General features: G+C 56.2%; 1 protein-coding gene across 2 annotated transcripts; it reads left to right on the top strand.

Moving 5' to 3' along the window:
- Positions 1-1,418: 1,418 nt before the first annotated feature.
- On the top strand, positions 1,419-25,850 carry ADGRL1 (adhesion G protein-coupled receptor L1; the record flags this gene model as incomplete). 2 transcript variants are annotated; one of them, XM_084249323.1, is made up of 23 exons in its annotated part: positions 1,434-1,503; positions 4,388-4,601; positions 8,005-8,114; positions 11,688-11,702; positions 15,135-15,935; positions 16,576-16,890; positions 17,609-17,712; positions 18,008-18,193; positions 18,406-18,444; positions 18,595-18,778; positions 18,974-19,096; positions 19,607-19,821; positions 20,073-20,243; positions 20,689-20,898; positions 20,980-21,200; positions 21,329-21,395; positions 21,674-21,765; positions 22,355-22,523; positions 23,840-23,968; positions 24,141-24,237; positions 24,327-24,455; positions 24,635-24,652; positions 25,108-25,850. In XM_084249323.1, 23 exons carry the CDS (start codon positions 1,434-1,436, stop codon positions 25,848-25,850), a joined length of 4,422 nt encoding a protein of 1,473 aa, XP_084105449.1. The 2 variants fall into 2 exon arrangements, with proteins under 2 accessions (XP_084105450.1, XP_084105449.1); XM_084249324.1 differs by lacking the exon at positions 11,688-11,702 and having other exon boundaries at positions 1,419-1,503.

Below are 25,850 nucleotides of genomic sequence, written 5' to 3'. Positions count from 1 at the left end.
ACAAGGACCTAAAGGAATGCAGGGAGTAGCCATGGGAATAATGGGGGCAGAAGGTCTGGCTGAGGAAAGTGCAAAGGCCCTGCTGCAGAACCTAGTATGGTTGAGCAGTAGCAGGAGGCCAGAGCATGTACAGGGTCAGAGGGCTCAATCACCCAGGTCCTTAAGGTAGCATTTGAGGTGACAGTCATCAGTGCTCTGATGAGAGATTGTAGGCTAGATACAAGGGATTTGGGAATGATTGATTAGTCATTGGTGCTGAGACCATGGGATAGACTGAGGGACAGCAGGAGGGAATTCACGTACTGGAGAGCAGTTAAAACATAGGGTGTGGCCTGTCACAGAGAATGTACATTTCTGGAAAGTTCCTAACCAGGCTAGTGCCTCCAGCCAGCACCTTGGAGAACCTGGGTTTAGATACAGTAAAGGACCAAGAGTGGAGATCTAGGCTTGCAACCTCTGGAGTATCCAGGGGAGACTGAGGCAAGAAGGGAGAAGGGGCATCTGTGAGGAGGAGGAAATGGGTCAGAGCTGTGCTGTGCCACAGTCAGCGTACCAGAGGAACCTCTGTGTTCCGGGACAGGCAGGCAGGGGTAGGGAGGATTGCGGGAGGGGAGGGGGTACTCATTACTCCATCTTCCCATGGCCTCCAGGGGGTAGCAACCCCCTCTCACTCCGCCTGCCTGTCTCCAGCTTACCCCAGGGTCCTCCAGAGGGGAAAGAGGGGACTCAGTTGTCCCTGGTCCCTGAGCTGTGGCGCCAGCCTGCTGGATTCTAATTAGCTACCAGAGCGGGAGAGACAGGAAGCAGGGGGCCGGGGGTGGGGCCTGGATTCCTGCCCAAGCCCTGGAGGTTGCAAGCCAGGATGCCTGGGTCCACCACCCGGGACACCATTCATGCCCTAGCCTCCTCCTTGATGGGCACAAATGGGCAAAGATTGGGATTTGGGGATGGCAAAGAGGCATCTAGAGCACCCTTCTCCCCTGTGACAGAGGGTCTCTGTAGCCTTGATATCCTGCTGAGCTGTCCCTGCCACCTAATGGGGACTTTGAGACCATAGAGGGTGCTTCTAGGAGGTTCTCTTTGGTCTGCGTGCCCAAATGGGTGGGTCGTTCTGCTGGGGTGGTACTGAGGGGTGTACAGTGTGTGCCAGAGGCCTTGGGGTCATCTTCTTGCCCAAGGGTTGGCTCCTGCCACAGACAACTGGAGAGGGAAATGCTGGGCGTGGGCCCCTCTCAGTCTGCAGCCTGAAGGAAGAGAGGGGACCAGCCCAAATGCTCCTCCTCCTGGGCCCTAGGGGGTCCGCCCCTGCACTGTTTTCACTGACCCTGTTCTCCCCAGGCTGGTGGGTCAGGCCGTGGTGCCCACCTGGTGATGCGGGGCAAGACCCCCTGCACAGGCCACTGAGAGCCCCGTGAACACCCCCGGCTGCCACCATGGCCCGCCTGGCCGCTGCACTCTGGAGTCTCTGTATCACTGCTGTCTTGGTCACCTCAGCCACCCAAGGTAGGTGCTGCTAAACCCTGCTGGGAGGGCAAACAAAAAGTTGACTTATCTCCCTAGCACTTGTTAAAGAACTATGGTCCCTACCACACCCTGGACCTCGGTGGAACTGGACCAGAGGAAGGATTAGTGATCACACCCCCAGCCCCACCCAGGGGTCCCAGAGCCTGGGACTTGGGCTGTGGGCCCATGGGACCAGGAGAGGCCATCCTGATAAGCCAGTGTTTTTCTGTCTTCTGTGAATATCTCTCTGTGATTACATCTCCGAGACTCTCACTGGGAAGAAGGCTTAATTAAAGCATGCCCGCTGACGTTTATTTAAAAACAACTAATTACCCAGCTCGGCCCTATGCTGGCCCTGGGATCCTGTGCACGCCACAATTAGTGCCCCGAGCCTGCCCGCCCACCCTCGATGATTACTCAATTACGGTCCCCATGGTGGGCCCAGGCGGGTGCAAGGGCAGAGCAGGGAGGGAGGCAGAGAGAAGGGGCTATAGGCCTTGCCCCTCACCCCCTAGTCCTGTCTGGAGGGTGCTGGCAGGGGACCCTGCTCCCTAGAACTCTCATATAGACTTCTGTCTGGAAAGTCACGCAGAGGGAGGGGACATTGTTCAGCCAGGCCACGAGGTCTTGGCACTGCTCCGGTCATCTGACACCCAATTTCTCTGCCTATCCAGGTTGTGCCCCACAGCCCCAGCTGGGCCGGGAGGGGCCGCTTCCACCCCCAGACCCATCTGAGCCAGCCCTCCACCCCCAGCCTTCCCTCCCAGCCCGAGAAGGGCTAAAATTAGCCATGGAAGCAGATGGTGCTAGAGGAACACATGTAAAACTTTCCCCCAAGTGAGACTCGACTCACCCCAAAAAACCCCAGGGGCCTAGCTGCCATCCTTCTTCGGCTCCCACAGCCAGCACTGAAGAGATGAGGTGGCGCTGCCATCATGCCCTGGTACCCTCTCTTCACTTATAGGTGGAGCCTATGGACCACCTGCATCCCCTCTTACTTCTAGCACCAGCAAGGCTGGGCTGGGAACAGGGTCCAAGAAGGTGGCTTCCCTGGCAGGCATGCATCGTGTGGAGCCTGCTCTGTCCTGCAGAGACTGGCTGCCTTACTACTCTTGATGACAACAGTAATTCGCACTCTGTCATCTCACTATGTACCAGCAAGTACATCCTCACAACACCTCTATTAGGTGGGAGTTGTCAACTCCATAGGGAAGGAAACAGGGCACAAAGGTGGCCAGTGACTGGACAAGTTCATAAGCCAGGGAGTGACCAGGCTGGGATTTAAACCCCTGGCTCCTGAGTCCAGCTTTTAGAGCTCACCTGGATGTGGCCCTGCTCAGTTGATGTTTTTTCATTATCAATATGGCCCTGGAAGGTTTTCCAGGTGACAACTAGGAGGCCCCTCCCTGCGGTGCCCTCATCATGTGTGCATTTCCTTCCAGAACATTCTCTAGCTCTGGCAGTGTGACCCTGGGCTGTGGTGCTCATTTGACAGATTAGGAAACTGAGACTTGAAGAGGCTACAACAATATGTCTTCAAATTTGAGCAGGCATCAACATCCTTGAGTAGGCATATAGAGTCAGAGATCTTGCCATATCCCTGAATTTCTGATTCAGGAGACCCGGTCCCAGAGTCTGCATTCTGAATCAGCCACCAGATGATGATGATTTGGCTGGTCCCTGGGCCACACTGTGGGAAGCCCTGGTTTGGAGCACACACCTGTCCTGTCACCTGGAAAGTGGCAAAGCCAGACTGTGTAGTTTCTTTCAGGAATATAAGGGCATTCCCTCACATACCATCTCTGCTCCTTGCATGGGAAGGCGTGAAGTTTGGGAAGCGCTTAGATCACCCTCCTTTCTGATAACAGTTGCAAGTTTGGGGCCCCACAGTCTACTTAGATTTGAAGATTCACTGGAAGGATTCACAGAATTCAGGAAAGCTGTAATATTCACAGTTACAGTTTACTGTAGTGAATAGACATGGTTTAAAATCAACCAAGAGTAGAGGTACATGGGGGTGGTGTCCAGGAAAATCCATGCACAGAGCTTACAGTTGCTCCCCCTGGGCAGAGTCACACAAGCAGTGTCACCCTCCTGGCAGTGGTATATAACAGCGTGCCTGGAGTACTGCCAATTTGGGAAACTTCCCTTGAGCCTGGGTGTCCAGAGTCTTTACTGGGTCTCGGTTATGTAGGCTTGCTTGATCACCCACATGGCTGGCTTCAGAGCTGAGTCTCTAGCCCCTCCAGAGGTCAGCTGAGAACACATGAGCCAAAACTGTTAGCACAAAACCCAAAATCACATTATGTACTAGTTGCTAGGTTTGCTGTAACAAAGTGCCACAGCCTGGGAGACCTAGCCCACAGAAGGGCCAAAAGGGAATGTACTATTCCAGGCCTCTCTCCTTGGCTTTTAGATGACTCTCTTCTCTCTGTGTCTTAATATCATCTTCCCTCTGCAATATCATTCCAAATTTCCCTGCTTTATAAGGACACTAGTCGTGTTGCCTTTGGGCTCTCTCTGATGACCCCCTTTTAACTTGATTATCTCTATAAAGACCTTGTCTCCAAATTCAGTCCCATGCTAAGATACTGGGCATTAAAACTTCAGCATATGGATTTCTAGAGGAGGGGGGACACCTTTCGGACCATAATTGTTAGCACAGACTAGCCGGCATGGCCCAGGATCCTAGGCAGGACACTTCAAGAGCTGGGAGGTCAATTCCCAAGGGAGCAAAGGCCAGACTCTGGACTATGTTAATTACCTAGGTGGGTAACTGAGAAGCCCATTTTATGGATATAGAAACTGAGACTAGAGGTGCCACCTCTTCAGCAGGGTCTTCCCTCCCTAGGCCTGGCGTGATGTCCTCTTCCTCTTGCAGCAGGCCTGAGCCGTGCCGGGCTCCCATTTGGGCTGATGCGCCGGGAGCTGGCATGCGAAGGTTACCCCATTGAGCTGCGGTGCCCAGGCAGTGATGTCATCATGGTAGAGAACGCCAACTATGGGCGCACAGATGACAAGATCTGCGATGCCGACCCATTTCAGATGGAGAACGTGCAGTGCTACCTGCCAGACGCCTTCAAGATCATGTCACAGAGGTGAGGGGCTGTGCTCTGCCAGGCTCCCAGGAAGGTGGGCAGTGGTGGTTCCTGGGGTCCCTGAATAAAGTTCCCGTCCTCCATCTACCCCCAACTAGCACACCCCACTCACCTGAAATCTTCCTTCTATGCATTCTATACACATTTCTCTGTGCAAACAGCAAACAAGACTGAGCCAGTCCCCTGCCCATCCTCCTCCCTGACCTGCCTGTGCCCTGCCCTGCCTCCCCACATACTTGCACACACGCATGAGCCTCCAGATGCTCATTCCAAGATTAGCAGGGGGCTGTGAGAGTTTGCAAATGAAAGAAATGTCAGGCCAGGACGAAGGTGTCACAGGAGCTCTTTCACCCAAACTTGAGAAATCGAGTCAGTTTTCCATGAGGCGATAACATCTAAACACAAACTACAGAAGTGTATGCACGTGTGAGTATAACAGTATGAGCATATGCTTGAGTGTGCAAGATTGTTTCTTAGCATGTGTCTGTCTATATTGTGTTGGAGTTTGTGTGTGAGGGAGTATTTATGCCAGCGTGAGGCATGTGGTGCGCAAAGATGCAGTCTCTCACGCCCACTTAAGAGCTGGTCAGTTCTTCATTAAATGATAGCCATTTGACCACTACTTCACCACCAAACCTTTGCTCTTTGCCCCTTCTTGCCTGATACAGTCTGTTCCTCCCACAGCCACAAGAGGGCAACTGGGATCCCCTGAGTCCAGGCATTGCCTTCTGCTCAGAACCCTCCTTTGGTTCCCACTTCACTCAGAGCTAAACGCCCAAGTCTTCCCCAAGGCCTTGCGTGCTCTGCCTCATCCTTTCTCAGCTCTCACCTCTTCTATTCATTCTCTCTCTCTCAGTTCCAGCCATCCTACCTCCTCCTTACACACATCAGGGATCTCCCTCCTCGGGTTTCCTCCAACCTTTACATTGGCTATTCCCCCTGCCTGAGATACTATTCCCTGTCCCTACATGACTCCTTCCTCCCCTCACTCAGGGATTTTTTTTACCTAACTATTCTCTCAGCAAAGCTTGCCCAGCCACCTTCTCTAAAACCACATCCCCCACTTCCTCATCCCTTCCCTGCTATATCTTTCTCCTAGCCCTGACTTCCATCCATACTTCTGTCAGATATTTTTTCCCTCTTCATCATGTTTATTTTCAGTTTTCTCTCACCAGGCCACCCCATGAGGGGCAGGGAGTTTTGTCTGTCACCTCTGTGTCCACACACAGATAAAGAGCAGGTACTCACTGAACTGTTGCCGAGTGCCAGAGAGAGCGCAGGGTGAATGAAGCCAGGACCCAAGACTGTGAAAAGGGAAGGAGGACTGGGGCTGACTCTGCAGCTCTTTGAATACCAGCAGAGAATTCTAGAATGCTTCGCTGGGCTGGGCACCAAGAACCTCCAGACAATAGCTCAAAGGGGTGAGCTGGACTGGGGCCACCTCTTCCTCCTTTCCTGTCTCTTGATACCCCTACGTGGGCAGCAGCAGTCCAGGCTCCCAGCCTTTGTCAAGCTCTGCCCCATCTTGGGAAACCCCTTTCCTCCTTTCTCCTGCCACTTCACTCATTCAGCACTGGCTTCCAAGTCTGTGATGTTCCCCCACGGTCTCCCCAACACTTAGTACAGCAATTAGCCCAGTTTTGACGAACATGGATTCTTATAGGGAGACGCTGAGTAATGCGGTTACTGAGGCCAAGGGAGCTTGAGGCAGCCTCTGTTCCACTGTCTTGAGCCTAAAGTTTCTTCATACAACTCCACTGCCCCAGAATAAATACAGCAACCTAAACAAGACAGGAGTTAAGAAGACCCTCAGCACCCATTTCCCTCCTTGAGAGCAGCCCTTTAAAGGCCACGGCATGCCTGCTCCCACGTCCCTGACCAGAACTTGGTCACAGGGAGGGTGAGAAATGTAGTCTCCAGCTGGAAGGTCAGCAGTTTCCTTTTTTTCTGTATATTGAAATAAAATTTACCATTTTACATTTAGTGGCATTTTGCACATTCACAATGTCATATAACCACCATCCCTATCTAATTCCAGATCATTCCATCAGCCCAACTGAAACCCAGTTTCCATTAGCTGTCACTTCCACCAACCTGGCAATCACCAGTGTGCTTTCTATGTCTGGATTTGTCTGTTCTGGACCTTTCATGTAAATGGAATCATGAAACGTGGCCTTTTATGTCTGGCTTCTCTCACCGTCATGTTTTCAAGGTTCAACCATGCTGTAGTGTGTGTCAGGGCCTCACTTCTTTTTATAACTGAAGAATAAATATCCATCATCTGGGTGGACCACATTTTGTGTATCCATTTGTCCACCAGTAGGACACTTGCGTGGTTTCCACCTTTTGGTGATGTGTGAATGACGCTGCTGTGAATATTTCATGTAAAAATTTGAGCACCAAATTTCAGTTCTTTTGGGAATGTACTAAAGATGGAATTGCTGGGTCATGGCTAACTGCTGAGCCTCCTGAAGCCAGTGCTGTATTTTTAAGGAAGAGGGTGAGGTGGGTAGATTCTTCTTTGCCCATTAGCCCCTCACCCACAGCTTTCTCTCTCTCTCTCTCTCTCTCTGGTAGACCCTTAACCCTTTTCCAGGTGGCCACCTCAGTGTTGAGCACTTGCTGGTTAAAGGTGGGACTGAGGAGACAGATAAAGGACCCCCTTCTGCCCCATGCTTGTTGGGAAGTCCCTCAACCACTTCTTACATGCCCATGGTCTAGTCACTGTCCTTTCTGGTCAAGACCTGGCCCATGCCAGGAACAGAGCCCCTGACAGACAGCAGAGAATCATCTTCTTGTTAAGTAGACCTCCGATTACGTAGAAGCCAGCCTCCTGAGGAGTTGGCGGGGGATTCGGGGGAATTCCCTATGGGGAACTGAAATTGCTTCACCATGAGGTGAAAGCTCTGTTCCCACCTGGCTGTGGATCCTCACGGCAGTGCTGTCCAAAGGGCAGGATGTATCCATGGGACGCCCTGAGTTGGACACAGACGGAACAGACAGTGTGGGCATTTCATTAATAGCATTTGTGCCTCCCATGAGCGGATTCGCTTATCTTCCTCTTTGAACAAAGAAGGGGTCTTACAATTAATTTCAGAAAAACAGCAGGATGTAAAGGTACCGCCGGTTCATTCAAATAAGGTAAAGGTGATGAAGGGTGGCAAGGGAAGCACTGTTTATGGGGCCTATGTCCTAGACCTAAGCTTGCTGCTATACTGGGGCTGAGCACAGAAGATCCCTGTCTGGTGGGAAAGAGAAAATGGACAGGAAACAGAAAATAACACCCATGAAATGCCCCCTGGCCCTTCCAATTTGGGACTGTCCATTCCTCTCCTGACCTTGGAGGCCACCCCCGCCCCATTCTAGGCCTATCTTTTCCCAGCTTCCTGTCTCTCCTCTGCAGGTGTAACAACCGCACCCAGTGCGTGGTGGTGGCCGGATCTGATGCCTTTCCTGACCCCTGTCCTGGGACCTACAAGTACCTGGAGGTGCAGTACGACTGTGTCCCCTACAGTGAGTCATCTTGTTCCTCGTGCAGATGCGGGCCCTTCCCCCTCCCAGATGTGAGGAGGAGACACCTTGAACCCACCCCCCATGCACACACTCACAGGCCCACAGGGCAATAGCCTGGGCTACTCCCTTCCTCACATTCTCTTCTCCCTGACACCTTTGTCCACACTCCACCCCACCTCACCCCCAACCCTTACAGACTGTTCCCTTCTACAGGGCACCTTTCCCAACTCTTGTTACCTGGCCTTTTCACCCTGCTTCTTCACATGCCCCTGGCTCCTTTACACTTTCAAGACCACACTCTTATCCTCTCCCTAGACCTTGACTCTACTGTCCACTAATCCCTCTACCTTCATCCTCTTCTGATACCCTTTTTCTCCCTGACTGCCCCCTTACATGCTTGCTCTTCTTTCTCACTCGCCCTGCCTTTTCTCTCAACTTCCTTTCCTTTCCCTTGTCTCCTCACCCTTCACATGCCCCCATGCCTGTCCCCTCTCAGCCCTGGAAAGTGGATTCCATATCCATAGAGAGGCTGGCCACTCTCTGAGACTTGGTGGCAGATCTGGTGTGTAGGACTAGAGGCACATCCCACAGATTCATACTCCCTGACTCGTTTGCCTGTTACCATAATAGCATTTCCTATATGCAAAGGAAGTGCCACCATCTTGAACTGGAGGTGGCCCCAGGAAGTCAGAGGAAGATGATTTGGGGAGCCAGGTGCCCAACTTTCTTGCATCTGGCCAAGGTCTCTCCTCCTCAATACCCTTCCCTTAATATCACCCTTCTTCTCTACCTTCACTTTCCCCTCCCTTCTCCCCATCATCCTTTTCCATATCCCTGGCCCCCAGCTTCATCTAGCCAACCAGAGGTAGGGCCTCTGGGAAGAGGTGGGAGGAGGCAGGGCCACCGGGGTGTTTGAATGTGGGGAGGCAGGGGTGGGGAGCAGGAGGCCCTGTGAATCTCCCTCCTCTCCCCTTCCACCCCAACCTTCCCCTCCCTGCCCCACAACCTTTGATTTCTCCTTGCAGGTGGTGACTTCGCTAGGAAATGGATTGCTTATGTGCTTCTATAACTTTCTTCTTTTACTCCTCCCCCTTTCCTTTCAGCCACCTAAGGAGGCTCCAGCCACTGCCTGAGGGGAACACCCAAATGATCCTTGAAGCCTCCCCCACAGCACTGGGGACACTGCCCACTCCCGCCGCTGGGGCAGCAGGGAAGGAGGGCGGGAGCATGGCAGCATAGCACAACGGGAAAATCAGACTGGGTTCCAGGCTCAGCCCGGGCTCTTGAATTTTCTGGCTCTGAAAGTTGAGCACAGGACTTCGTTTCTCAGACTACTATAGAAGGAGGCAAGAGTCAAGGAGCTCATGTGTGCAAAGCCCCTGGCCCAGGGTCAGCCACAGAGCCTGCCCTCGGTGGCAGGGTACTGGTGTGCACTCCACAGGGCAGAGGCGTCATCTTCACCCCCCAGCGCCCAGCCCCAAGGCTGGTTCAAGATGTGCTCAGTAATGGTACAAGGCCCTTCCAGGCTACCTCAGCTGGTATCTTCGTCCGTGACAGGGGAGGGAGTCAAACACCTTCCCTGGGATGCTGCCAGGAGTAGAGAGAATGTGGGTAAGCTTCTTGTGTGATGGAAATGGTGCCCCTCTTTGCTAGTGATGTGGCCTTGGCCATGTTGCTTCACTGAGCCCCATCTGTAGACAGGGTTCTGGAAAAGCTGCCCTCAGAGTGCCTAGCAGGGTTTCATACACTTGTGCCATTGCTTTGTTGTGACTACTCTTAGTGATCCTTAGCAATGAGGCAGGCTCTGAGATAAGGGGCAGGGGGAAAATCCCCTGGGCCAAGTGGAATCCAAAGCAAGTGGATACCAGGCAGGTAAAACAGCAGGAAAAACATCAGAATGCCCAGGAAAGAGAGTGGCTTCAAGATCTCCTGTAGCTCAGCCCCCAGAGTGTGGGCTGGGGGGGATGACCCACAGAGTCCAAGGGCTTTGGGCATGGAGGGCAGGTCAGCCCAAGGAGTGGGTGATCCCCAGTCTGATGGGGGAGAGCTAGCCTGAGCCCTGTGGGAGGCATGATTCTCTCTCTCTCTCTCTCTCTCTCTCTCTCTCTCTCTCTCTCTCTCTCTCTCTCTCTCTCTCTCTCTCGCTCTCTCTCTCTCGCTCTCTCTCTGGTGAATGTGGGGGGTACAGCAGGCCATTTGTTCCCTGGACAGGCAGAGCAGGGGGCAGAATCAGCTTCTGATTCTAAAGAAGAGGGCTGTTTTACAAAGGTGATGGAAGTGAGGCCAGAGGACAGGGAGGCCGGGCACATACTTGTCCCCCAAATGTCACTGAGCACCTCCTGTGTGCCAGGCCCTGGATGAGGCACTGGGAAGGAGCCATACACTGCCCCTGTGGAACCCCCTGCTTCGGCTTCCAGTGAAGTGCAGGAAAGGGAGCCCTGGGGAGAGGTTCCTTGAGGGACAAGGAACAGAGCCTGGGGCCTGGAAGGAGGGGGGCCTGGGCAGCCATCTTACCTGGGCCTCAAAGGCTGGGGTGACCCCAGTGCTGGTGCAGGCGTGTCAGGGGTGGGTGCAGGGATCACCATGGGAAAGAAGCAGTAGGGTGTGGAACCCCACACACTGGACAGGCCCAACTAATGCTGGATTTGCCTTGCAGCTGAGCACAGTCTAACCGCGCCTCCTTCCTCCCCCAGGTGCCACCGGTGGGCAGTGGAGCTCCCAGCTCCTGGGTCCCAGGGGGGTGATACACAGAGAAACTGAGCCTCAGGCCTGCCCCAGGGGAGCGTATATGTGCCCCCACCCACTGTCCCACCCTGTCTGTGACGTCCACCCACCCCAGCCTCTTACCCCACTGCCTCTGTTTCCCCCTCCCTGGCTCTCTGAGGCCCTGAGGGGTGTGCCTGTCCCCTCTCCACCATTCGGTGTCCCAGTCTGCTACCCTCTCTTTGTGTTGGCTTTTTCTGGGTTGGGAGGCTTGGGAGGTACTCAGCTGGACTTGGGGAAGGCCAGCACAGGAAGGGAAGGAGTTCAGCCCCTGCTCTTGACTCTGGGTACCCAGGCCACGGGAGGTACTGAACCCCCTCTCTTGGAGTCCCTGGTTCTAGCATGAGGGCAGCAGGGCTGGAGGGATCTGAGTGGTGCCTCCATCTCCCACTCCCCCCCCTCGTGCCCCACCCCCAACCAGAGCCCCACCCCCAGCTGGGGGTTCCCCTTCCTGGGCCCCCACAGCACTGAGGGAGGCCCGTCCCATTGGAGGGCTTGATCCACCTGCCTGCCTGTACCCCCCACCCCATGTCTCTCTCAGTCTCTGTCCTCCAGTGTCTCCCCCTCCCTGTGACTGTCTTCCCTGACACCCTGTCGCCCCCACCCTACCCCAGAGGAAGGGACTTGGGGGTGGGGGCTGAGCTAATACTATCTTTCGGGGTTGGGGAAACAGGAGTGAGGAAGGAAAGCAAAAAGGGGCATGTTGGCAGAAAAGAAACGAAAGCAATTTAATCTCTTTTTTTTCTCTTTTTTTTCTTGCACATTTTTTTTTCAATTTGTTTTCTCTCTCTCTTCCGATGCTTAAAGTAGAAGTGGAGCAGAAAGGTAAACGGACTGTTACCAATGCTAACCCCTAACTCACACCTTGTTCTACCTGTACCATACTTATGTGACCCACCCTCCCCTCTCAGCCCCTTCTTCTCCCCCCCAACTTGGTCCAGTCGATATGATATCTCCCACCCCGGGTGTCCTCCTGGTGGGGTCAGCCCTGGTGCTGCCATGGCCACTCCACCTGCAGACACCCGAGGAAGCTCTTCTCTGAGCGCGGGCAGGACCTCTCTCTCTCTCTGCCCCCCCACCCTGTCTCTCTCTCTCTCTGTCTCTCCTTGTCTCCCCTTCCTAGTCCCTGGCCCTTGCGGGTGACCTGGCCTTCTCTCACACTTCTTTTGCCTCCTTCAGGAAAAGTGTGTAAGCATCTGGGGTGGGTGGGGAGGGAGGGACCCCTTCCCTGGCTCCTGACTAGGGGGTTGGGGGTGAGCCTGGTGAGACATCTCTCTCCTCTCTTCTTCCTCCCCCAACTTTTGTAATCTGGTTTGGGGGGAGGTGGAATGGAGGGGGACACCTTTGTTTTCCTTTTGGGGAGCAGATTCCACCTCTCTTGGGCTCCTGGTTCTTTCTGGTTTGGCGTTTCCAAGACCCAGAGCTGTTTGGAGCACAGAGCATCAGTTCCCCTGCCCTGACCCCCATTCTTGACCAGCTGGGGGGGCCAGCCAGGGAGGGGGGGTGAAAGCTGTCCCCCAGCCTTGGGAAGGCAGCCTGCCAAACTGGATTCAGGGGCTGGGGGTGGGCCTCATGGTGTGGGGAGCGAGGGGTGGGGGAGCATTTTTCTCTGGTCTGAAACACTTGCGAAGCTGCAGTCAGGGTTTCTTCTGGGCTGTCGTGGTTAGAGACCAGGGAGTGGGTGTGGGGAGGTCTAGGCTGGGTCTGGGGTTTTCCTGGAGCACCGTAATTTCTTAACTATTAACTCCACGGTGGGTGGAACTGGCTTGTGGGAACAGAGGTTTACAGCCACAGGGCTTCTGGGTGGAATGTTGGGGATGGTTACTTCCTCCCCAAAAGTTTCAGAAAAATGACAGCTCAGAGACTTGACAGCAGGGGGCAGGGCTGCATGAGTCAGCCTTTCTAGAAGGCTTCTACCTTGAAATTACGGTGGTCTTTGGAGCATCCCCTTTGAGGGAGGTGGGTTAGGGTCCCTCCAAGCTGCTCCCCTCCTTCTGCCCCACCTCCATCTCAGAGAGGCCTGGGTAGTAGCACCCCGACACTCTTTCCCTCTTGTTTCTGGAGTCTCCCGCCCAGCACCACTCTTCTTGCAGGCCGCTGGTGGTTTGGATTCTGCAGTCCTGGATCTTTTTCTTCAGGTGGGGGAGGGGGTGGGGGGAGGGGGACAGAGGAAGAGGAAGTATTGGAAACTTGGTGCTAGAGAGGGGTCCTTGCTGTCAAAAGCCTCAGGTAGACCCTTCCTCATCTTTGCCCCCTTGCCCCCTGGTCCACACCTGACCAGTCCAGGCTCTAAGCCTCCCACCCCTTCCCTCCTCTGCACACAAACACTCCAGACACTCTGCTCCAAGGCTACAGAGCTAGCAGGGGCCACTTGGGGAGAGGGCAGACGCAGGAGGTCAGGTGTGTTGGATAGGAGGCATAGGCCAACCCCTTAGGGCATGGGGGATTGGGAGATAGACAGTCCAAGCCAGGATTGGGTCCCACCCTCCTTTGTACCCAGGCCCTCCTTCTCTAGAACAGCTCCTGACTGCTTTGTGCCTGGGGTCCCTTGGACCAAGCTGTCTGTGATGCTGTGAAAGAGAAACTGGTACCCCTCCTCCACCTAACCTGCTGAAGAGTGAGGCTAGAAGTGGGCATGAGGGGTGGATCCTGACTAAGCCCCTCTTGGCACTAGGGCTGCCCCCTAAACCTGTGCCAGGTCCCAGCCTTCCCCCACTCCCCAGGGGCCAGCTTCTTTGGTGACAAGACAAACAGGAGCAGAGAATTCACTGCAAACCCTCCCCCTGGCCTGTAATGGGTATTGCTAGCTGGGAGGTGAGAGGGAGGCTCCAGCCCTCCGGGATGGACGGGCGGAGGGGCATCTGGACATCAGCAATCTGGGAGGAGGCAGGAACCCTGGCCATACTGACCAGGAGAGTCCAGACCCCCACCAGGTCAGGAGGGGGCGGCTAGGAGTAGGTGGCATTGGGATGTGACGGGGCAAGGGTGGGCAGGCCAGCGGCGGCCAATGAGATGCAGTTGAGGTTTTCCTCCTTTTCAGGGAATGGGGGGGTGGGGCGGGGCCCCCCACCTTTCTGACATCAGCGCTGCCTTGGTCCCTCCTCCCGAGCCGGGGATGGTTGCAGGTAAATCGGGGTCCGGGGCAGGGGAGGTGGGGGGGCCTGGCTGGGGCGGGCTGGGTCTTTATCCTAGCACCCGGTTCCCTCCCTTGCCCCCTCTCTGAGCTGGACCTGGGACTGCTCCCCGAGGGACCCTCAGTCGGGCCGGGCCTTGGAGTGAATTCTCTGCTCACCCCCTCTCTCCTTCGCCAGCACTAACCCTTTCTTCCCAGGTGGTCTCCAGTGTGCCTCCCTCGGAGCCAGGACCTTGCTGAGGCCCCCCCCACCTTGTCTCTCTTCCCTCCACGCAGCTCTCCTTACCCTCCCCCATTCTCCTGGGCGTCCCCTCCCTCCCCATGACCTCACCCCCCACCCCTGTGCACCAGTGTCAGTCTGCTGCTGAACAAACCCCGAGAGACCCTGCCGGCTGGGAGCAGGGCTAGGCGCCCTCAGAGAGGGGCTGGATTTTTTCAAAAGCCCTTCCTCCTCCTAGGCGGATACCAGTTGTGTGGGTATTGGAGGGGGCTACGATACAGGTTGCATCGGGAACCTAGGGTGCCTTCCCCCACCCTGGAGTAGGGGGTACACCTGACATCCACAGTGGTGCCTGAAACATCACTCTACCTTGCAGTTTTTGCAGGAGGAAGAAAGTGGAGTTAAAATTTTTATGTGTGTGTCCTGGTGTGGTTGGTGAAGGATGGGACCCTCAACCCTAGCTCTTCCGTAGTGGGGTACAGATGATGGCGAAGGGTGGGGTGCTGAGTCCCTGGAACCTCCAAGCTGCCAGCCACTGCGGCGTGGAAAGATTTCCGCCCCATTTACAGCACAGGGAACTATCTGGGAGGGCTCTCGCCAACCCCCTTACCCCAGCCTGTGGGGTCTCAAGCAGCCAGGAAAGGAAAGAGGGGCACCATCTATCCCCCACTAACCCTGCTCTTACTGGCCTCCAGGGTTGACATTTCCAGGGAGAGGGGCAGCTGGGTGAGGCCTGGGTCCCAGCCTGGAAACCCCCTTCCCATCACCAGCCCTACCAAGCAACCGTGACTGCAGCAGCAGGAGGGGACGACCTGGCTCCCCCCAGCCGCGTGACCAACTTGCCTCTCTCTCCCCCACTCCCCCTCCCCTCGCTCCCACTCCTCCTCCCACCGCCCCCATCCAGTCTTCGTGTGCCCAGGGACCCTGCAGAAGGTGCTGGAGCCCACCTCGACGCATGAGTCAGAGCACCAGTCTGGGGCGTGGTGCAAGGACCCGCTGCAGGCGGGCGACCGAATCTACGTCATGCCCTGGATCCCCTACCGCACCGACACGCTGACCGAGTACGCCTCCTGGGAGGACTATGTGGCCGCGCGCCACACCACCACCTACCGCCTGCCCAACCGCGTGGACGGCACGGGCTTCGTGGTCTACGACGGGGCCGTCTTCTACAACAAGGAGCGCACGCGCAACATTGTCAAGTACGACCTGCGCACGCGCATCAAGAGCGGGGAGACGGTCATCAACACCGCCAACTACCACGACACCTCCCCGTACCGCTGGGGTGGCAAGACCGACATTGACCTGGCGGTGGACGAGAACGGGCTGTGGGTGATCTACGCCACGGAGGGCAACAACGGGCGGCTGGTGGTGAGCCAGCTGAATCCCTACACGCTGCGTTTCGAGGGCACCTGGGAGACTGGGTACGACAAGCGCTCGGCGTCCAACGCGTTCATGGTGTGCGGCGTCCTCTACGTGCTGCGGTCTGTGTACGTGGACGACGACAGCGAGGCCGCCGGCAACCGCGTGGACTACGCCTTCAACACCAACGCCAACCGCGAGGAGCCGGTCAGCCTGGCTTTCCCGAACCCCTACCAGTTCGTCTCCTCCGTCGACTACAACCCCCGCGACAACCAGCTCTATGTCTGGAACAACTATTTCGTGGTGCGCTACAGCCTGGAGTTCGGGCCTCCCGACCCCAGTGCCGGTGAGGAGGGCACGTGAGCGCTCTGCTCCCCGGCCCAGGGCCCAGGGTGGGGGGCATGCTCTGTAAGCTCTGGGGGATCTGCAGTTGGGGTTCACGTGGTACTTAACGCACTGTGGAAAGCATCGCAGTTGTTAAGGCTTCTGCAATAAATGAGAAGGACTGTTACTCTTTGCTTTACAGATGAGGAAACTGGGTGGGGGCTTAACTCACTTGAGGATTTGGGCTCTTAACTACCAAGCTGCACAGCCTCGCCCAGCGGCTGTGCACTTTTGGTCGTGAAGCTCTTGGTGGTTTTACCTTCTCAGCTGCCCACACTGGCTCTGAGCAAACCCAGGGCTCCAGGAAGCCCAAATCTCATCCACCCTCATTTGCAAGAGAGGGACATGGGGGAAGGTACATGGCCAGAAGACTGAGCAGGGCAAGCATGGAATAAGGGCGGGCAGTGACTGTGTTCAGCGATCTGACAGTTCCTTCCTGGCCTGTCTAACACATAGTTCAGGCCTCAGGTGTGCTTTGGACTGACCCATGTATGTAAGGGACCTCAGTGGACAGATTTTAGAGGACATTTCCCTGACCCAGTGGAGATTAGGTGTCTTTCTGCTATAGTAGGCAAGGGTGTCATATTGCCTCTATCTTCCAGGCCCAGCCACATCCCCGCCCGTCAGTACGACTACTACCGCTAGGCCCACACCCCTCACCAGCACGGCCTCACCTGCAGCTACCACCCCACTCCGTCGAGCACCCCTCACTACGCACCCCGTGGGTGCCATCAACCAGCTGGGACCTGACCTGCCTCCAGCCACAGCCCCAGCCCCCAGCACCCGGCGGCCCCCAGCCCCCAATCTGCACGTGTCCCCAGAGCTCTTCTGTGAACCTCGCGAAGTACGGCGGGTCCAGTGGCCCGCCACTCAGCAGGGCATGCTGGTGGAGAGACCCTGCCCCAAGGGGACTCGAGGTGAGTATAGGGGCGATGGTGGCCTTCACTGCAGTGATTTGGGGGCAACCATTCCTGGTCTGACCAGGGGAGGGATGGGAGACATGCTTGGGTGCACTTCATCTCCATCTCTCCTGCCAGAGTGGGCTCCATGGAGGCAGGCGTCACACCTGGCATCTACCACTCTTCCAGAACCCAGTACAGCTCCCAGGGCAAAATGGCAGCTCATTCAGTCCCCTGTCCCTCCCTGTAGTACCGAGCACCTGCTCTGTGCAGAGTTCGAGGCATACCCTACAGGGACGCCCCTGGGAAATGACTTGGGTCCTGAATTCAGTATGAAACAAATCAGCCTTGGAAGCAGCCCAGGGCAGAACAGAGCATCTGAAGTGCTGAAGGGGATGGGGATTGGGCTCATGTACTCCAGGGACCTCAGGGGAGGGTAAGAAGAAACTTCTTGGAGAGGACTTCCAAGATTGGCTTTGCTGGGAGGTTCACTTTCTAGTAGCAAAGCCTGAGGGGAGGCAAGAGGGTGAACTTAGGGAAATGAGGGTGGCTTATGTCACCTCAAAGTGACACCACTCTTGCTTGTCTGGCCCGCTTCATGTCTGTTCTTTCATGTTCCCCACATCCCTCTCCTCACCCACTGTCCCCCTCTCTGGCATCTCCTCCCCCTGCTTTGGCTCACCCACTTCTCCTTCCTGTGGCCCTCTTCTCTGTTCCTGTCCGTCTGTCCCTGCAGGAATTGCTTCTTTCCAGTGTCTACCAGCCCTGGGGCTCTGGAACCCCCGGGGCCCTGACCTCAGCAACTGCACCTCCCCCTGGGTCAACCAGGTGGCCCAGAAGGTACCAGCAGCCGCCACCCCCAAGACAGGCACATTTGCTTGAGCACCGGGCCCCAGGCAGACACAGACCATGGTGGGGCAGGTCTGGGATTCTGGACCACTGGTGGCCTACATAACCATAGTGGGCCAGGTCCCTCCCTGCCCTACAGAGGGAGCAGGGACAGAGGGAGGGAGAGGGCAGACAGGGAGAATGGGTAGTGAAGAGAGGGCCTAACAGCCCGGCATGTGTAAAAAGGGACCATGGGGGAAACCAAATAGTCCTGACAGAGCTGGGGCCCCACTCCAACCTCATGCAGATTAAGAGCGGGGAGAACGCAGCCAACATCGCCAGCGAGCTGGCTCGCCACACCCGCGGCTCTATCTACGCCGGTGACGTGTCCTCTTCCGTGAAGCTGATGGAACAGCTGCTGGACATCCTGGATGCCCAGCTACAGGCCTTGCGGCCCATCGAGCGAGAGTCAGCTGGCAAGAACTATAACAAGGTGGCCCTGGCTGTTACAGAACCTATGCTGGGTGGCGGGGGGTGTGCTCCCTCCTTCCTAAGTAGTCCTGAGGATTGGGGAATCCCTTAGGAACAGCTCTTGCTAATGGCCCAGCCCAAGTTACAGGAGATGCCAAAGAGCAAATTCTCGGGGGTTCAAACATGAGTGTTGGGTTAGGAGAGTAGGCTGATCACTTCTGTCTCTTTCCCCAGATGCATAAGCGGGAGAGAACTTGCAAGGACTACATCAAGGTGAGGCCCAGCAGGGCTCCTCCCGTGGGGGTTAGAACAGCCCTGGCCACTCCTGGGCAACCCCCAGGCAGAAAGGAGAAAATTCAATATCCAACCTAAGGAACTGGAAGATTTGGGGGTGGGAAGACTCATAGTGCCCCACCCTTGTAGGCTGTGGTAGAAACGGTGGACAACCTGCTGCGGCCAGAAGCACTCGAGTCTTGGAAAGACATGAATGCTACAGAGCAGGTACACACAGCCACCATGCTCCTGGACGTCTTGGAGGAGGGTGCCTTCCTGCTGGCTGACAATGTCCGGGAGCCTGCCCGCTTCCTGGCTGCCAAACAGAACGTGGGTGAGTATCAGCATAATGCTGGGCAAGCTTGGGCACAAATTTGGAACCATGGGACCCACCAAGCCCAGAAACCCCAGGGGAGGTATCACTTCAGCTTTTGACCTTGGGGCTATGGCTGCAGGGCCTTATTCTGTTAAGCTTCTGAATGGGGACAGACCCCAGCCACATATTTTCTACTGTCTCCTGTCCCCACAGTCCTGGAAGTCACAGTCCTGAACACAGAGGGTCAAGTGCAGGAGCTGGTGTTCCCCCAGGAGTACCCAAGTGAGAACTCCATCCAGCTCTCCGCCAATACCATCAAACAGAACAGCCGGAACGGTCAGTGCCCAGCCCTGCCCCAGCACCTCCACCCCACTTACATAGAATATTGGTTCTTGAATTGAGTTGAAGAAATCGAGGAAAGGTTGGAATCAGTAGAAACACATAGAGATGACTTCCACTCAGGCTGGTGACATTTCAGGGGATTTGTGGGTTCTCCTGAAGTCCTACAGAGCCTAGAACACTGCCATTTATGGGGCACGCTCTCATGCAGATCCTGGTTGATCTCCCAGCTCAGGGAGAATCATCCCATTTGAGTTCACTAAGGCTCAGAAAGTTTAGGGATTTGCTTAGAGTCACACAGCAAGTGAGAGGTATCTGCGGACCCAGTAACTGTGTCTTGGCCCACTTCAGTGCCATTTGGAACCCCAGTAACTGAGCAGGGAGTCCCATGGAAGTATTCCCTAAACCTCCTCACTGGCGTGGCCTAGCTTCAGGGGCCAGGGTGACCATTATGGTTGGCAGTGTGTTGGCTGAGGGCTGACATACACCGCTGCCTGCCCTCCCCAGGGGTGGTCAAAGTTGTCTTCATCCTCTACAACAACCTGGGCCTCTTCCTGTCAACCGAGAATGCCACGGTGAAGCTGGCAGGTGAAGCGGGCGCAGGTGGCCCTGGGGGTGCCTCGCTGGTGGTGAACTCACAGGTCATCGCTGCATCCATTAACAAAGAGTCCAGCCGAGTCTTCCTCATGGACCCTGTCATCTTCACCGTGGCCCATCTGGAGGTGAGTCATGGTTTCCCTTTCCTTCCAGCATCCTGTATCCCTCCACTGTGTGCAAGTACCCCAAGATAAGGTCCCTTAGCCACCTCAGCCTCCACTTCAGTAGCTTGGACCATTTATTCCCAGAGAGCTCAGATTGTTACCTGAAGTCCAGGGCACTTCTCATGCCTGCTGATACCCCATGTGGGCTGTAGTTGGATACAGGGCCTGGAATGGGACTCCCCAGATCTAAACCCCTGCCCACCATACAACAGGTCAAGAACCACTTCAATGCCAACTGCTCCTTCTGGAACTACTCAGAGCGTTCTATGCTGGGCTACTGGTCAACGCAGGGTTGCCGCCTGGTGGAGTCCAACAAGACACATACCACATGTGCCTGCAGCCACCTCACCAACTTTGCCGTGCTCATGGCTCACCGTGAGATCGTAAGCTGGCTGGCACTCCGCTCCTCCTGGCGGGCCGCTTGCTGGCCCAGCTTTGCATGGCATCATAGAGAGTGCTGCATGGGCAGTGCCAGGGAAAGCCAGCTTGTGGGCGCAGGGGGCCACCAGTCTTGCCAGGGGCATGAGGCCACGAGTCTGGTTCTCTCTGGTCACTTCCCCGCCTTCTCCTAAGGCACTCAGGAGAACCAAGCTGGTGTTACCTTTGTCATCACTCCACAAGCCTTCCAGAGCATGAGGAAGTGAGCGTGCCGCCTGCAGTGGGGTGGGGACTGGCAGGTTCACTGAGGGGCAGAAAGCCAGTGGACACACTGCCTGCAGCCTGGCCAGCAGCTGGCAGCTAGAACCTGGCTGAGTCCAAGGTGAGCCTGGCAACAGGCAAGGCTAGAAGTGCTGAGTGCCCCCTCACCCCCTCACCCCTGTCCCCCAGTACCAGGGTCGTATGAACGAACTACTACTGTCGGTCATCACCTGGGTGGGCATCGTGATCTCTCTGGTCTGCTTGGCCATCTGCATCTCCACCTTCTGCTTCCTGCGGGGCTTGCAGACCGACCGCAACACCATCCACAAGAACCTGTGCATCAACCTCTTTTTGGCAGAGCTACTCTTCCTGGTTGGGATAGACAAGACTCAATATGAGGTGGGACGAGGCACGGTGTGGGGTGGTGGGAGGAAAGGTCACGCCTGGGGCAGCCCCTCACCTCTGCCATCCCCCCACCAGATTGCCTGCCCCATCTTTGCCGGCTTGCTGCACTACTTCTTCCTGGCCGCTTTCTCCTGGCTGTGCCTGGAGGGTGTTCACCTCTACCTGCTGCTGGTGGAGGTGTTCGAGAGCGAGTACTCCCGCACCAAATACTACTACCTGGGCGGCTACTGCTTCCCAGCCCTGGTGGTGGGCATCGCTGCTGCCATCGACTACCGCAGCTATGGCACAGAGAAGGCGTGAGTGGCTCCCTCTCCTCCTCCTGCCTCCCCGCAGTAGCCCAGGCCTGGGCCCTCAGGACACTGGGCTCGTGGGGACCGAAGGAAGGGCCCTGCCTCTCTCTACCCTGGCCTCATTTCCTTTACAGCTGCTGGCTCAGGGTGGACAATTATTTCATCTGGAGCTTCATTGGGCCGGTCTCCTTTGTTATTGTGGTAAGTTAGGTGGTACCTCCAGTATTGTGTCTCGGTCCTTCATATAGGCTGACCTTGATCCCAAGCCATTGAAAGCCATTCTAACTGAGCAGCCAGTTCAGAAGATGAGAGCAGAGAGGGTCTGTGACCCGCAGCACGCAGGTCCTTGCAGCCAGGAGCTGTGATGTCAGACCATGGGCTCTGGAGGCTCGCCAGATAAAGCCCAAAGGAGGGGTGGCCTCACAGCTCTTGCTGGGAGCCAGTGGACCTGGCCAAGCCCCTGCCTGTCCCTCCCGCAGGTGAACCTGGTGTTTCTCATGGTGACTCTGCACAAGATGATCCGGAGCTCATCCGTGCTCAAGCCTGACTCCAGTCGCCTGGACAACATTAAGTGAGCACTGCCCTCCCTGCACCTCTGCTTCTAATGCCTGCCCCCCACACACATACACACAGACACAGTGGCTGGCCTCTTCCATGGTTTCCTAAAATGCTGTGCTCTCACCTCTGGTGTCACACAGTGTGATTATAAGGACACAGGCTGTTTTATTGTGTTCATTATGCAGCCACTTACCAAGTATTAGAAAACAATAGCACATCAACCTGTAACAGTTTCAGGGGCATAACTGCTTAGGGCAAGGCAATTCAAAATTTAAAAGGGTGAGTCCATTTCCAGGGTATCTTAAAGAGAAAAAGACAGAAAAATACCGTTTAAGGGCTCTGGAAATACATGAAAGATGAAGAAGCTGAGGGGAATGACTGTTTGCAAATACCCTGACCCTGATCTCTGCCTGCCCTCAGGCCCAGGCTGGGTTAAAGTGTCACTGACCGGCCTCGTCCCCCTCAGCCTACTCACCTCAGGTGGGTCTTTTGCCAACAGCATCTAGGCCCGCCTGACCCAAAGAGGGACATGCAGCAAGGCTTTGGGGAGGTTGTCTCCATTGACGGGGACCTGGATGTCCCTTCTCCCTTCTCCTCCCCAGGTCCTGGGCCCTGGGGGCCATTGCGCTGCTCTTCCTGTTGGGCCTCACCTGGGCTTTCGGCCTTCTCTTCATCAACAAGGAGTCAGTGGTCATGGCCTATCTCTTCACCACCTTCAACGCCTTCCAGGGAGTCTTCATCTTTGTTTTTCACTGCGCCTTACAGAAGAAGGTGAGATCAGGAAGGGACCCAGGGGCCAGCTTTCTGCAGTGGAACCTATGTCTGCTGTGAGAAGACCACAGACGTGGGGTTGGGGGGATGAGCCAGGGGTGAAAAGGATTCTGGAAAAGAGCAAGTTTCTGTGTCCCGGAGAAATAAGAAAGCAGGCAGATTTGGGGGGGTTGGGAGAGCACAAGGCAGGGTCATGGTGGCAATGTGGGGCACAAAGCAGGTAGGTGGTAGGGAGATGACTGTGGGGACCTCCCAGACTGCATGTCTCCTACTTCAATAGTGCTGGGATAAACTTGTGATGGAAAGTTTACTTTTAAAATCTGAATCATAAAAACACATGACGGAGCTGACAAAAGCAGAGGAGTGTAGAGAAGGGCATCCAGACACTAGTCTCCAGACTAAAGCCAGGGAAACTGAGCCAAAAGAGTCCGAATACTGTCCTGGAGGCAGCGGAGAGGGGTGGAGCTGTGGGGGGCGGGGAGGGGTTTCCCAGCAGGCTACTGCTGGACTGGGCCGGGACCATGAGGTGGGTGGGGTTAATGTGGAGGATGAAAGGTCAGCCATCACGAGAGTCCTGGCTGCAGGGTTGACTCTGTCCCTGCTCCACACAAAAATGACTAATCGCCCCATCACTATCACCCCTACATGGCCCCCATGACAGTCAAAGCTAGTGCCCTGCACAGCCTCCACCTCATAGTGACAGTGACATCCTCTTAGGAACCCTGAGCTCCAACCTGGGCCTGTTCCCTGCCCTCCCCACCCCAGCTGTGCTCTCCACTGCGCTTCAGGACACCTTGACATAGGCTCTTCTCAGAGCATGTCCCTTCTCCTCCTAGATAGCTGCAAGGCCTGCTGCCTCATTTCTTTCCACTCTGCCAAAATGTCCCCCTCATTGTGAGACTTCCCCTGATGAATTTAAATCCCAAGCCACCCCCCACCCAGCCATAGTTCTCTCTGAAGCACCTGCTCCGTCAGGCACACTGCATGATGTGTTGATGTTTGCACTCACCTTAGCTCTCTGTCTGCTGAATACCAGCTCTAAGCAGTAGGACTTCGTTTCTGATTCATCATGCACTATCGCCAGGGTCAGGATTAGACCAGGCACCAAGAATTTGCTCAGTAAAGATAATGCGTGAATGAACAAATGAATGAATGAGAAACTGTTGGTGGAAGTGGAGAAAGGAGTGTGGCCTGAGCCACAATGATCCTGGCTGGCTGGCTGTTGGGGAACAGAAGACAAAAAGAGGTTTCTGAGGCCCTGGGAAGCTGGGGCTTTGGACTCCCGAGGCCACTGCCAGCCATATGTCCTCCCTTAGGTGCACAAGGAGTACAGCAAGTGCCTGCGTCACTCCTACTGCTGCATCCGCTCCCCGCCTGGGGGTGCTCACGGCTCACTCAAGACCTCAGCCATGCGGAGTAACACCCGCTACTACACAGGGACTCAGGTATCCGGGCTAGGGCCGGGGTACCAGACAGGGCTCCCTGAGACTGGGTGTTGGATCTGAGAGCCCGAGAGGCCCTGGTCCTGGCCCTGGCACTCATTATAGGAGTGCTCTCAAATAGACCCTGGAGGGTGGGCAGCCCAGGGGCCCCCTCATGACTGGGCTGTGTCCCCAGAGCCGAATCCGGAGGATGTGGAATGACACCGTGAGGAAACAGACGGAATCCTCCTTCATGGCGGGTGACATCAACAGCACTCCTACCTTGAACCGAGGTGAGAGGCATCCCTTCCCCTAGCTCCAGTCCCCCCCAAGATCCTGGGGTCTATGTCTCAGGGTTCTTGACCTCTCGACTCCTGGGCAGGTACCATGGGGAACCACCTGCTGACCAACCCCGTGCTGCAGCCCCGTGGGGGCACCAGCCCCTACAATACCCTCATCGCCGAGTCAGTAGGCTTTAATCCCTCCTCACCCCCTGTCTTCAACTCCCCAGGTAAGAGCACTTTGGGTTCCAAAGAAGGGCAACTGCCCAGGTTGAGGAACATGGGCCTGCCTGGGGCATCCAATGGGTCTCTCCTGGGGCACCCTTGCGTCTTCTGAATTGAAACCTGGACTCATTGTTCCAAGCCCACTCTCACCTTTTCTCTTTTCCTTTCTGGCTGGCACCTACAGGGAGCTACCGGGAACCCAGTAAGTGTGACTCTTTCCTGGTAACATTTCCAAGGCCAGAGGGGATCATGATGGTGGCCTCCTCAGATGGCCTCACTTGGGGAGGAGAACTTGGAGCACCCCTGACACATGCGTAGTTTCTGGCTTGGCAACTGGCTGGATGGTGTTGCCTTTGGGCCTTTGGGTATTGGGATGAGGGTCAGCACAGGAGATAGCCAACCCCCGCCCCCCACAGTCATCTTCCACACTATGCTGAGGGTCTCAGCCCCCAGCAGGGAGGGGACCCTTGGGGATCTAGTCCCCACCCCTGCTTCCACCACTTTGCTGCTGGGCTGGTATCTTCACTGCCCATGAGGAGGAGAGTGAACAGGAGACCCCAGTCGCCAGGGGCAGGGGTGAGCCCAGAGAAAACCAGATGAAGCAGGCGCCCCTTCCCGCAGCCCGGCCCTCCTCCTGAGCAGCCCTCTGCCCTGCAGAGCACCCCTTGGGAGGCCGGGAAGCCTGCGGTATGGACACGCTACCCCTCAACGGCAACTTCAACAACAGTTACTCCTTGCGAAGTGGGGATTTCCCTCCAGGGGATGGGGCCCCCGAACCACCCCGAGGCCGGAACCTGGCCGATGCGGCAGCCTTCGAGAAGATGATCATCTCAGAGCTGGTGCACAACAACCTGCGGGGTGGCGGCAGCGGGGCCAAGGGCCCTCCACCACCCGAGCCCCCCGTGCCACCAGTGCCAGGGGGCAGTGGCGAGGAAGAGGCAGGTGGGCCTGGTAGTGCTGACCGGGCAGAGATCGAACTTCTCTACAAGGCCCTGGAAGAGCCACTGCTGCTGCCTCGGGCCCAGTCGGTGCTGTACCAGAGCGATCTGGACGAGTCAGAGAGCTGCACTGCGGAGGATGGGGCCACCAGCCGACCTCTCTCCTCCCCTCCAGGCCGGGACTCCCTCTACGCCAGTGGGGCTAACCTGCGGGACTCGCCCTCCTACCCGGACAGCAGCCCCGAGGGGCCCAGCGAGGCCCTGCCCCCACCCCCACCTGCACCCCCAGGCCCCCCTGAAATCTACTACACCTCTCGCCCACCGGCCTTGGTGGCCAGGAACCCCCTGCAGGGCTACTACCAGGTGCGGCGGCCCAGCCATGAGGGCTACCTGGCAGCCCCAGGCCTCGAGGGGCCGGGGCCCGATGGGGATGGGCAGATGCAACTGGTCACCAGTCTCTGA

The sequence above is a fragment of the Talpa europaea genome (genome assembly GCF_964194135.1).
Source record: "Talpa europaea genome assembly, chromosome: 12".
In the NCBI taxonomy this organism is placed as follows: domain Eukaryota; kingdom Metazoa; phylum Chordata; class Mammalia; order Eulipotyphla; family Talpidae; genus Talpa; species Talpa europaea.
This window is presented reverse-complemented; position numbering and strand designations above follow the sequence as displayed.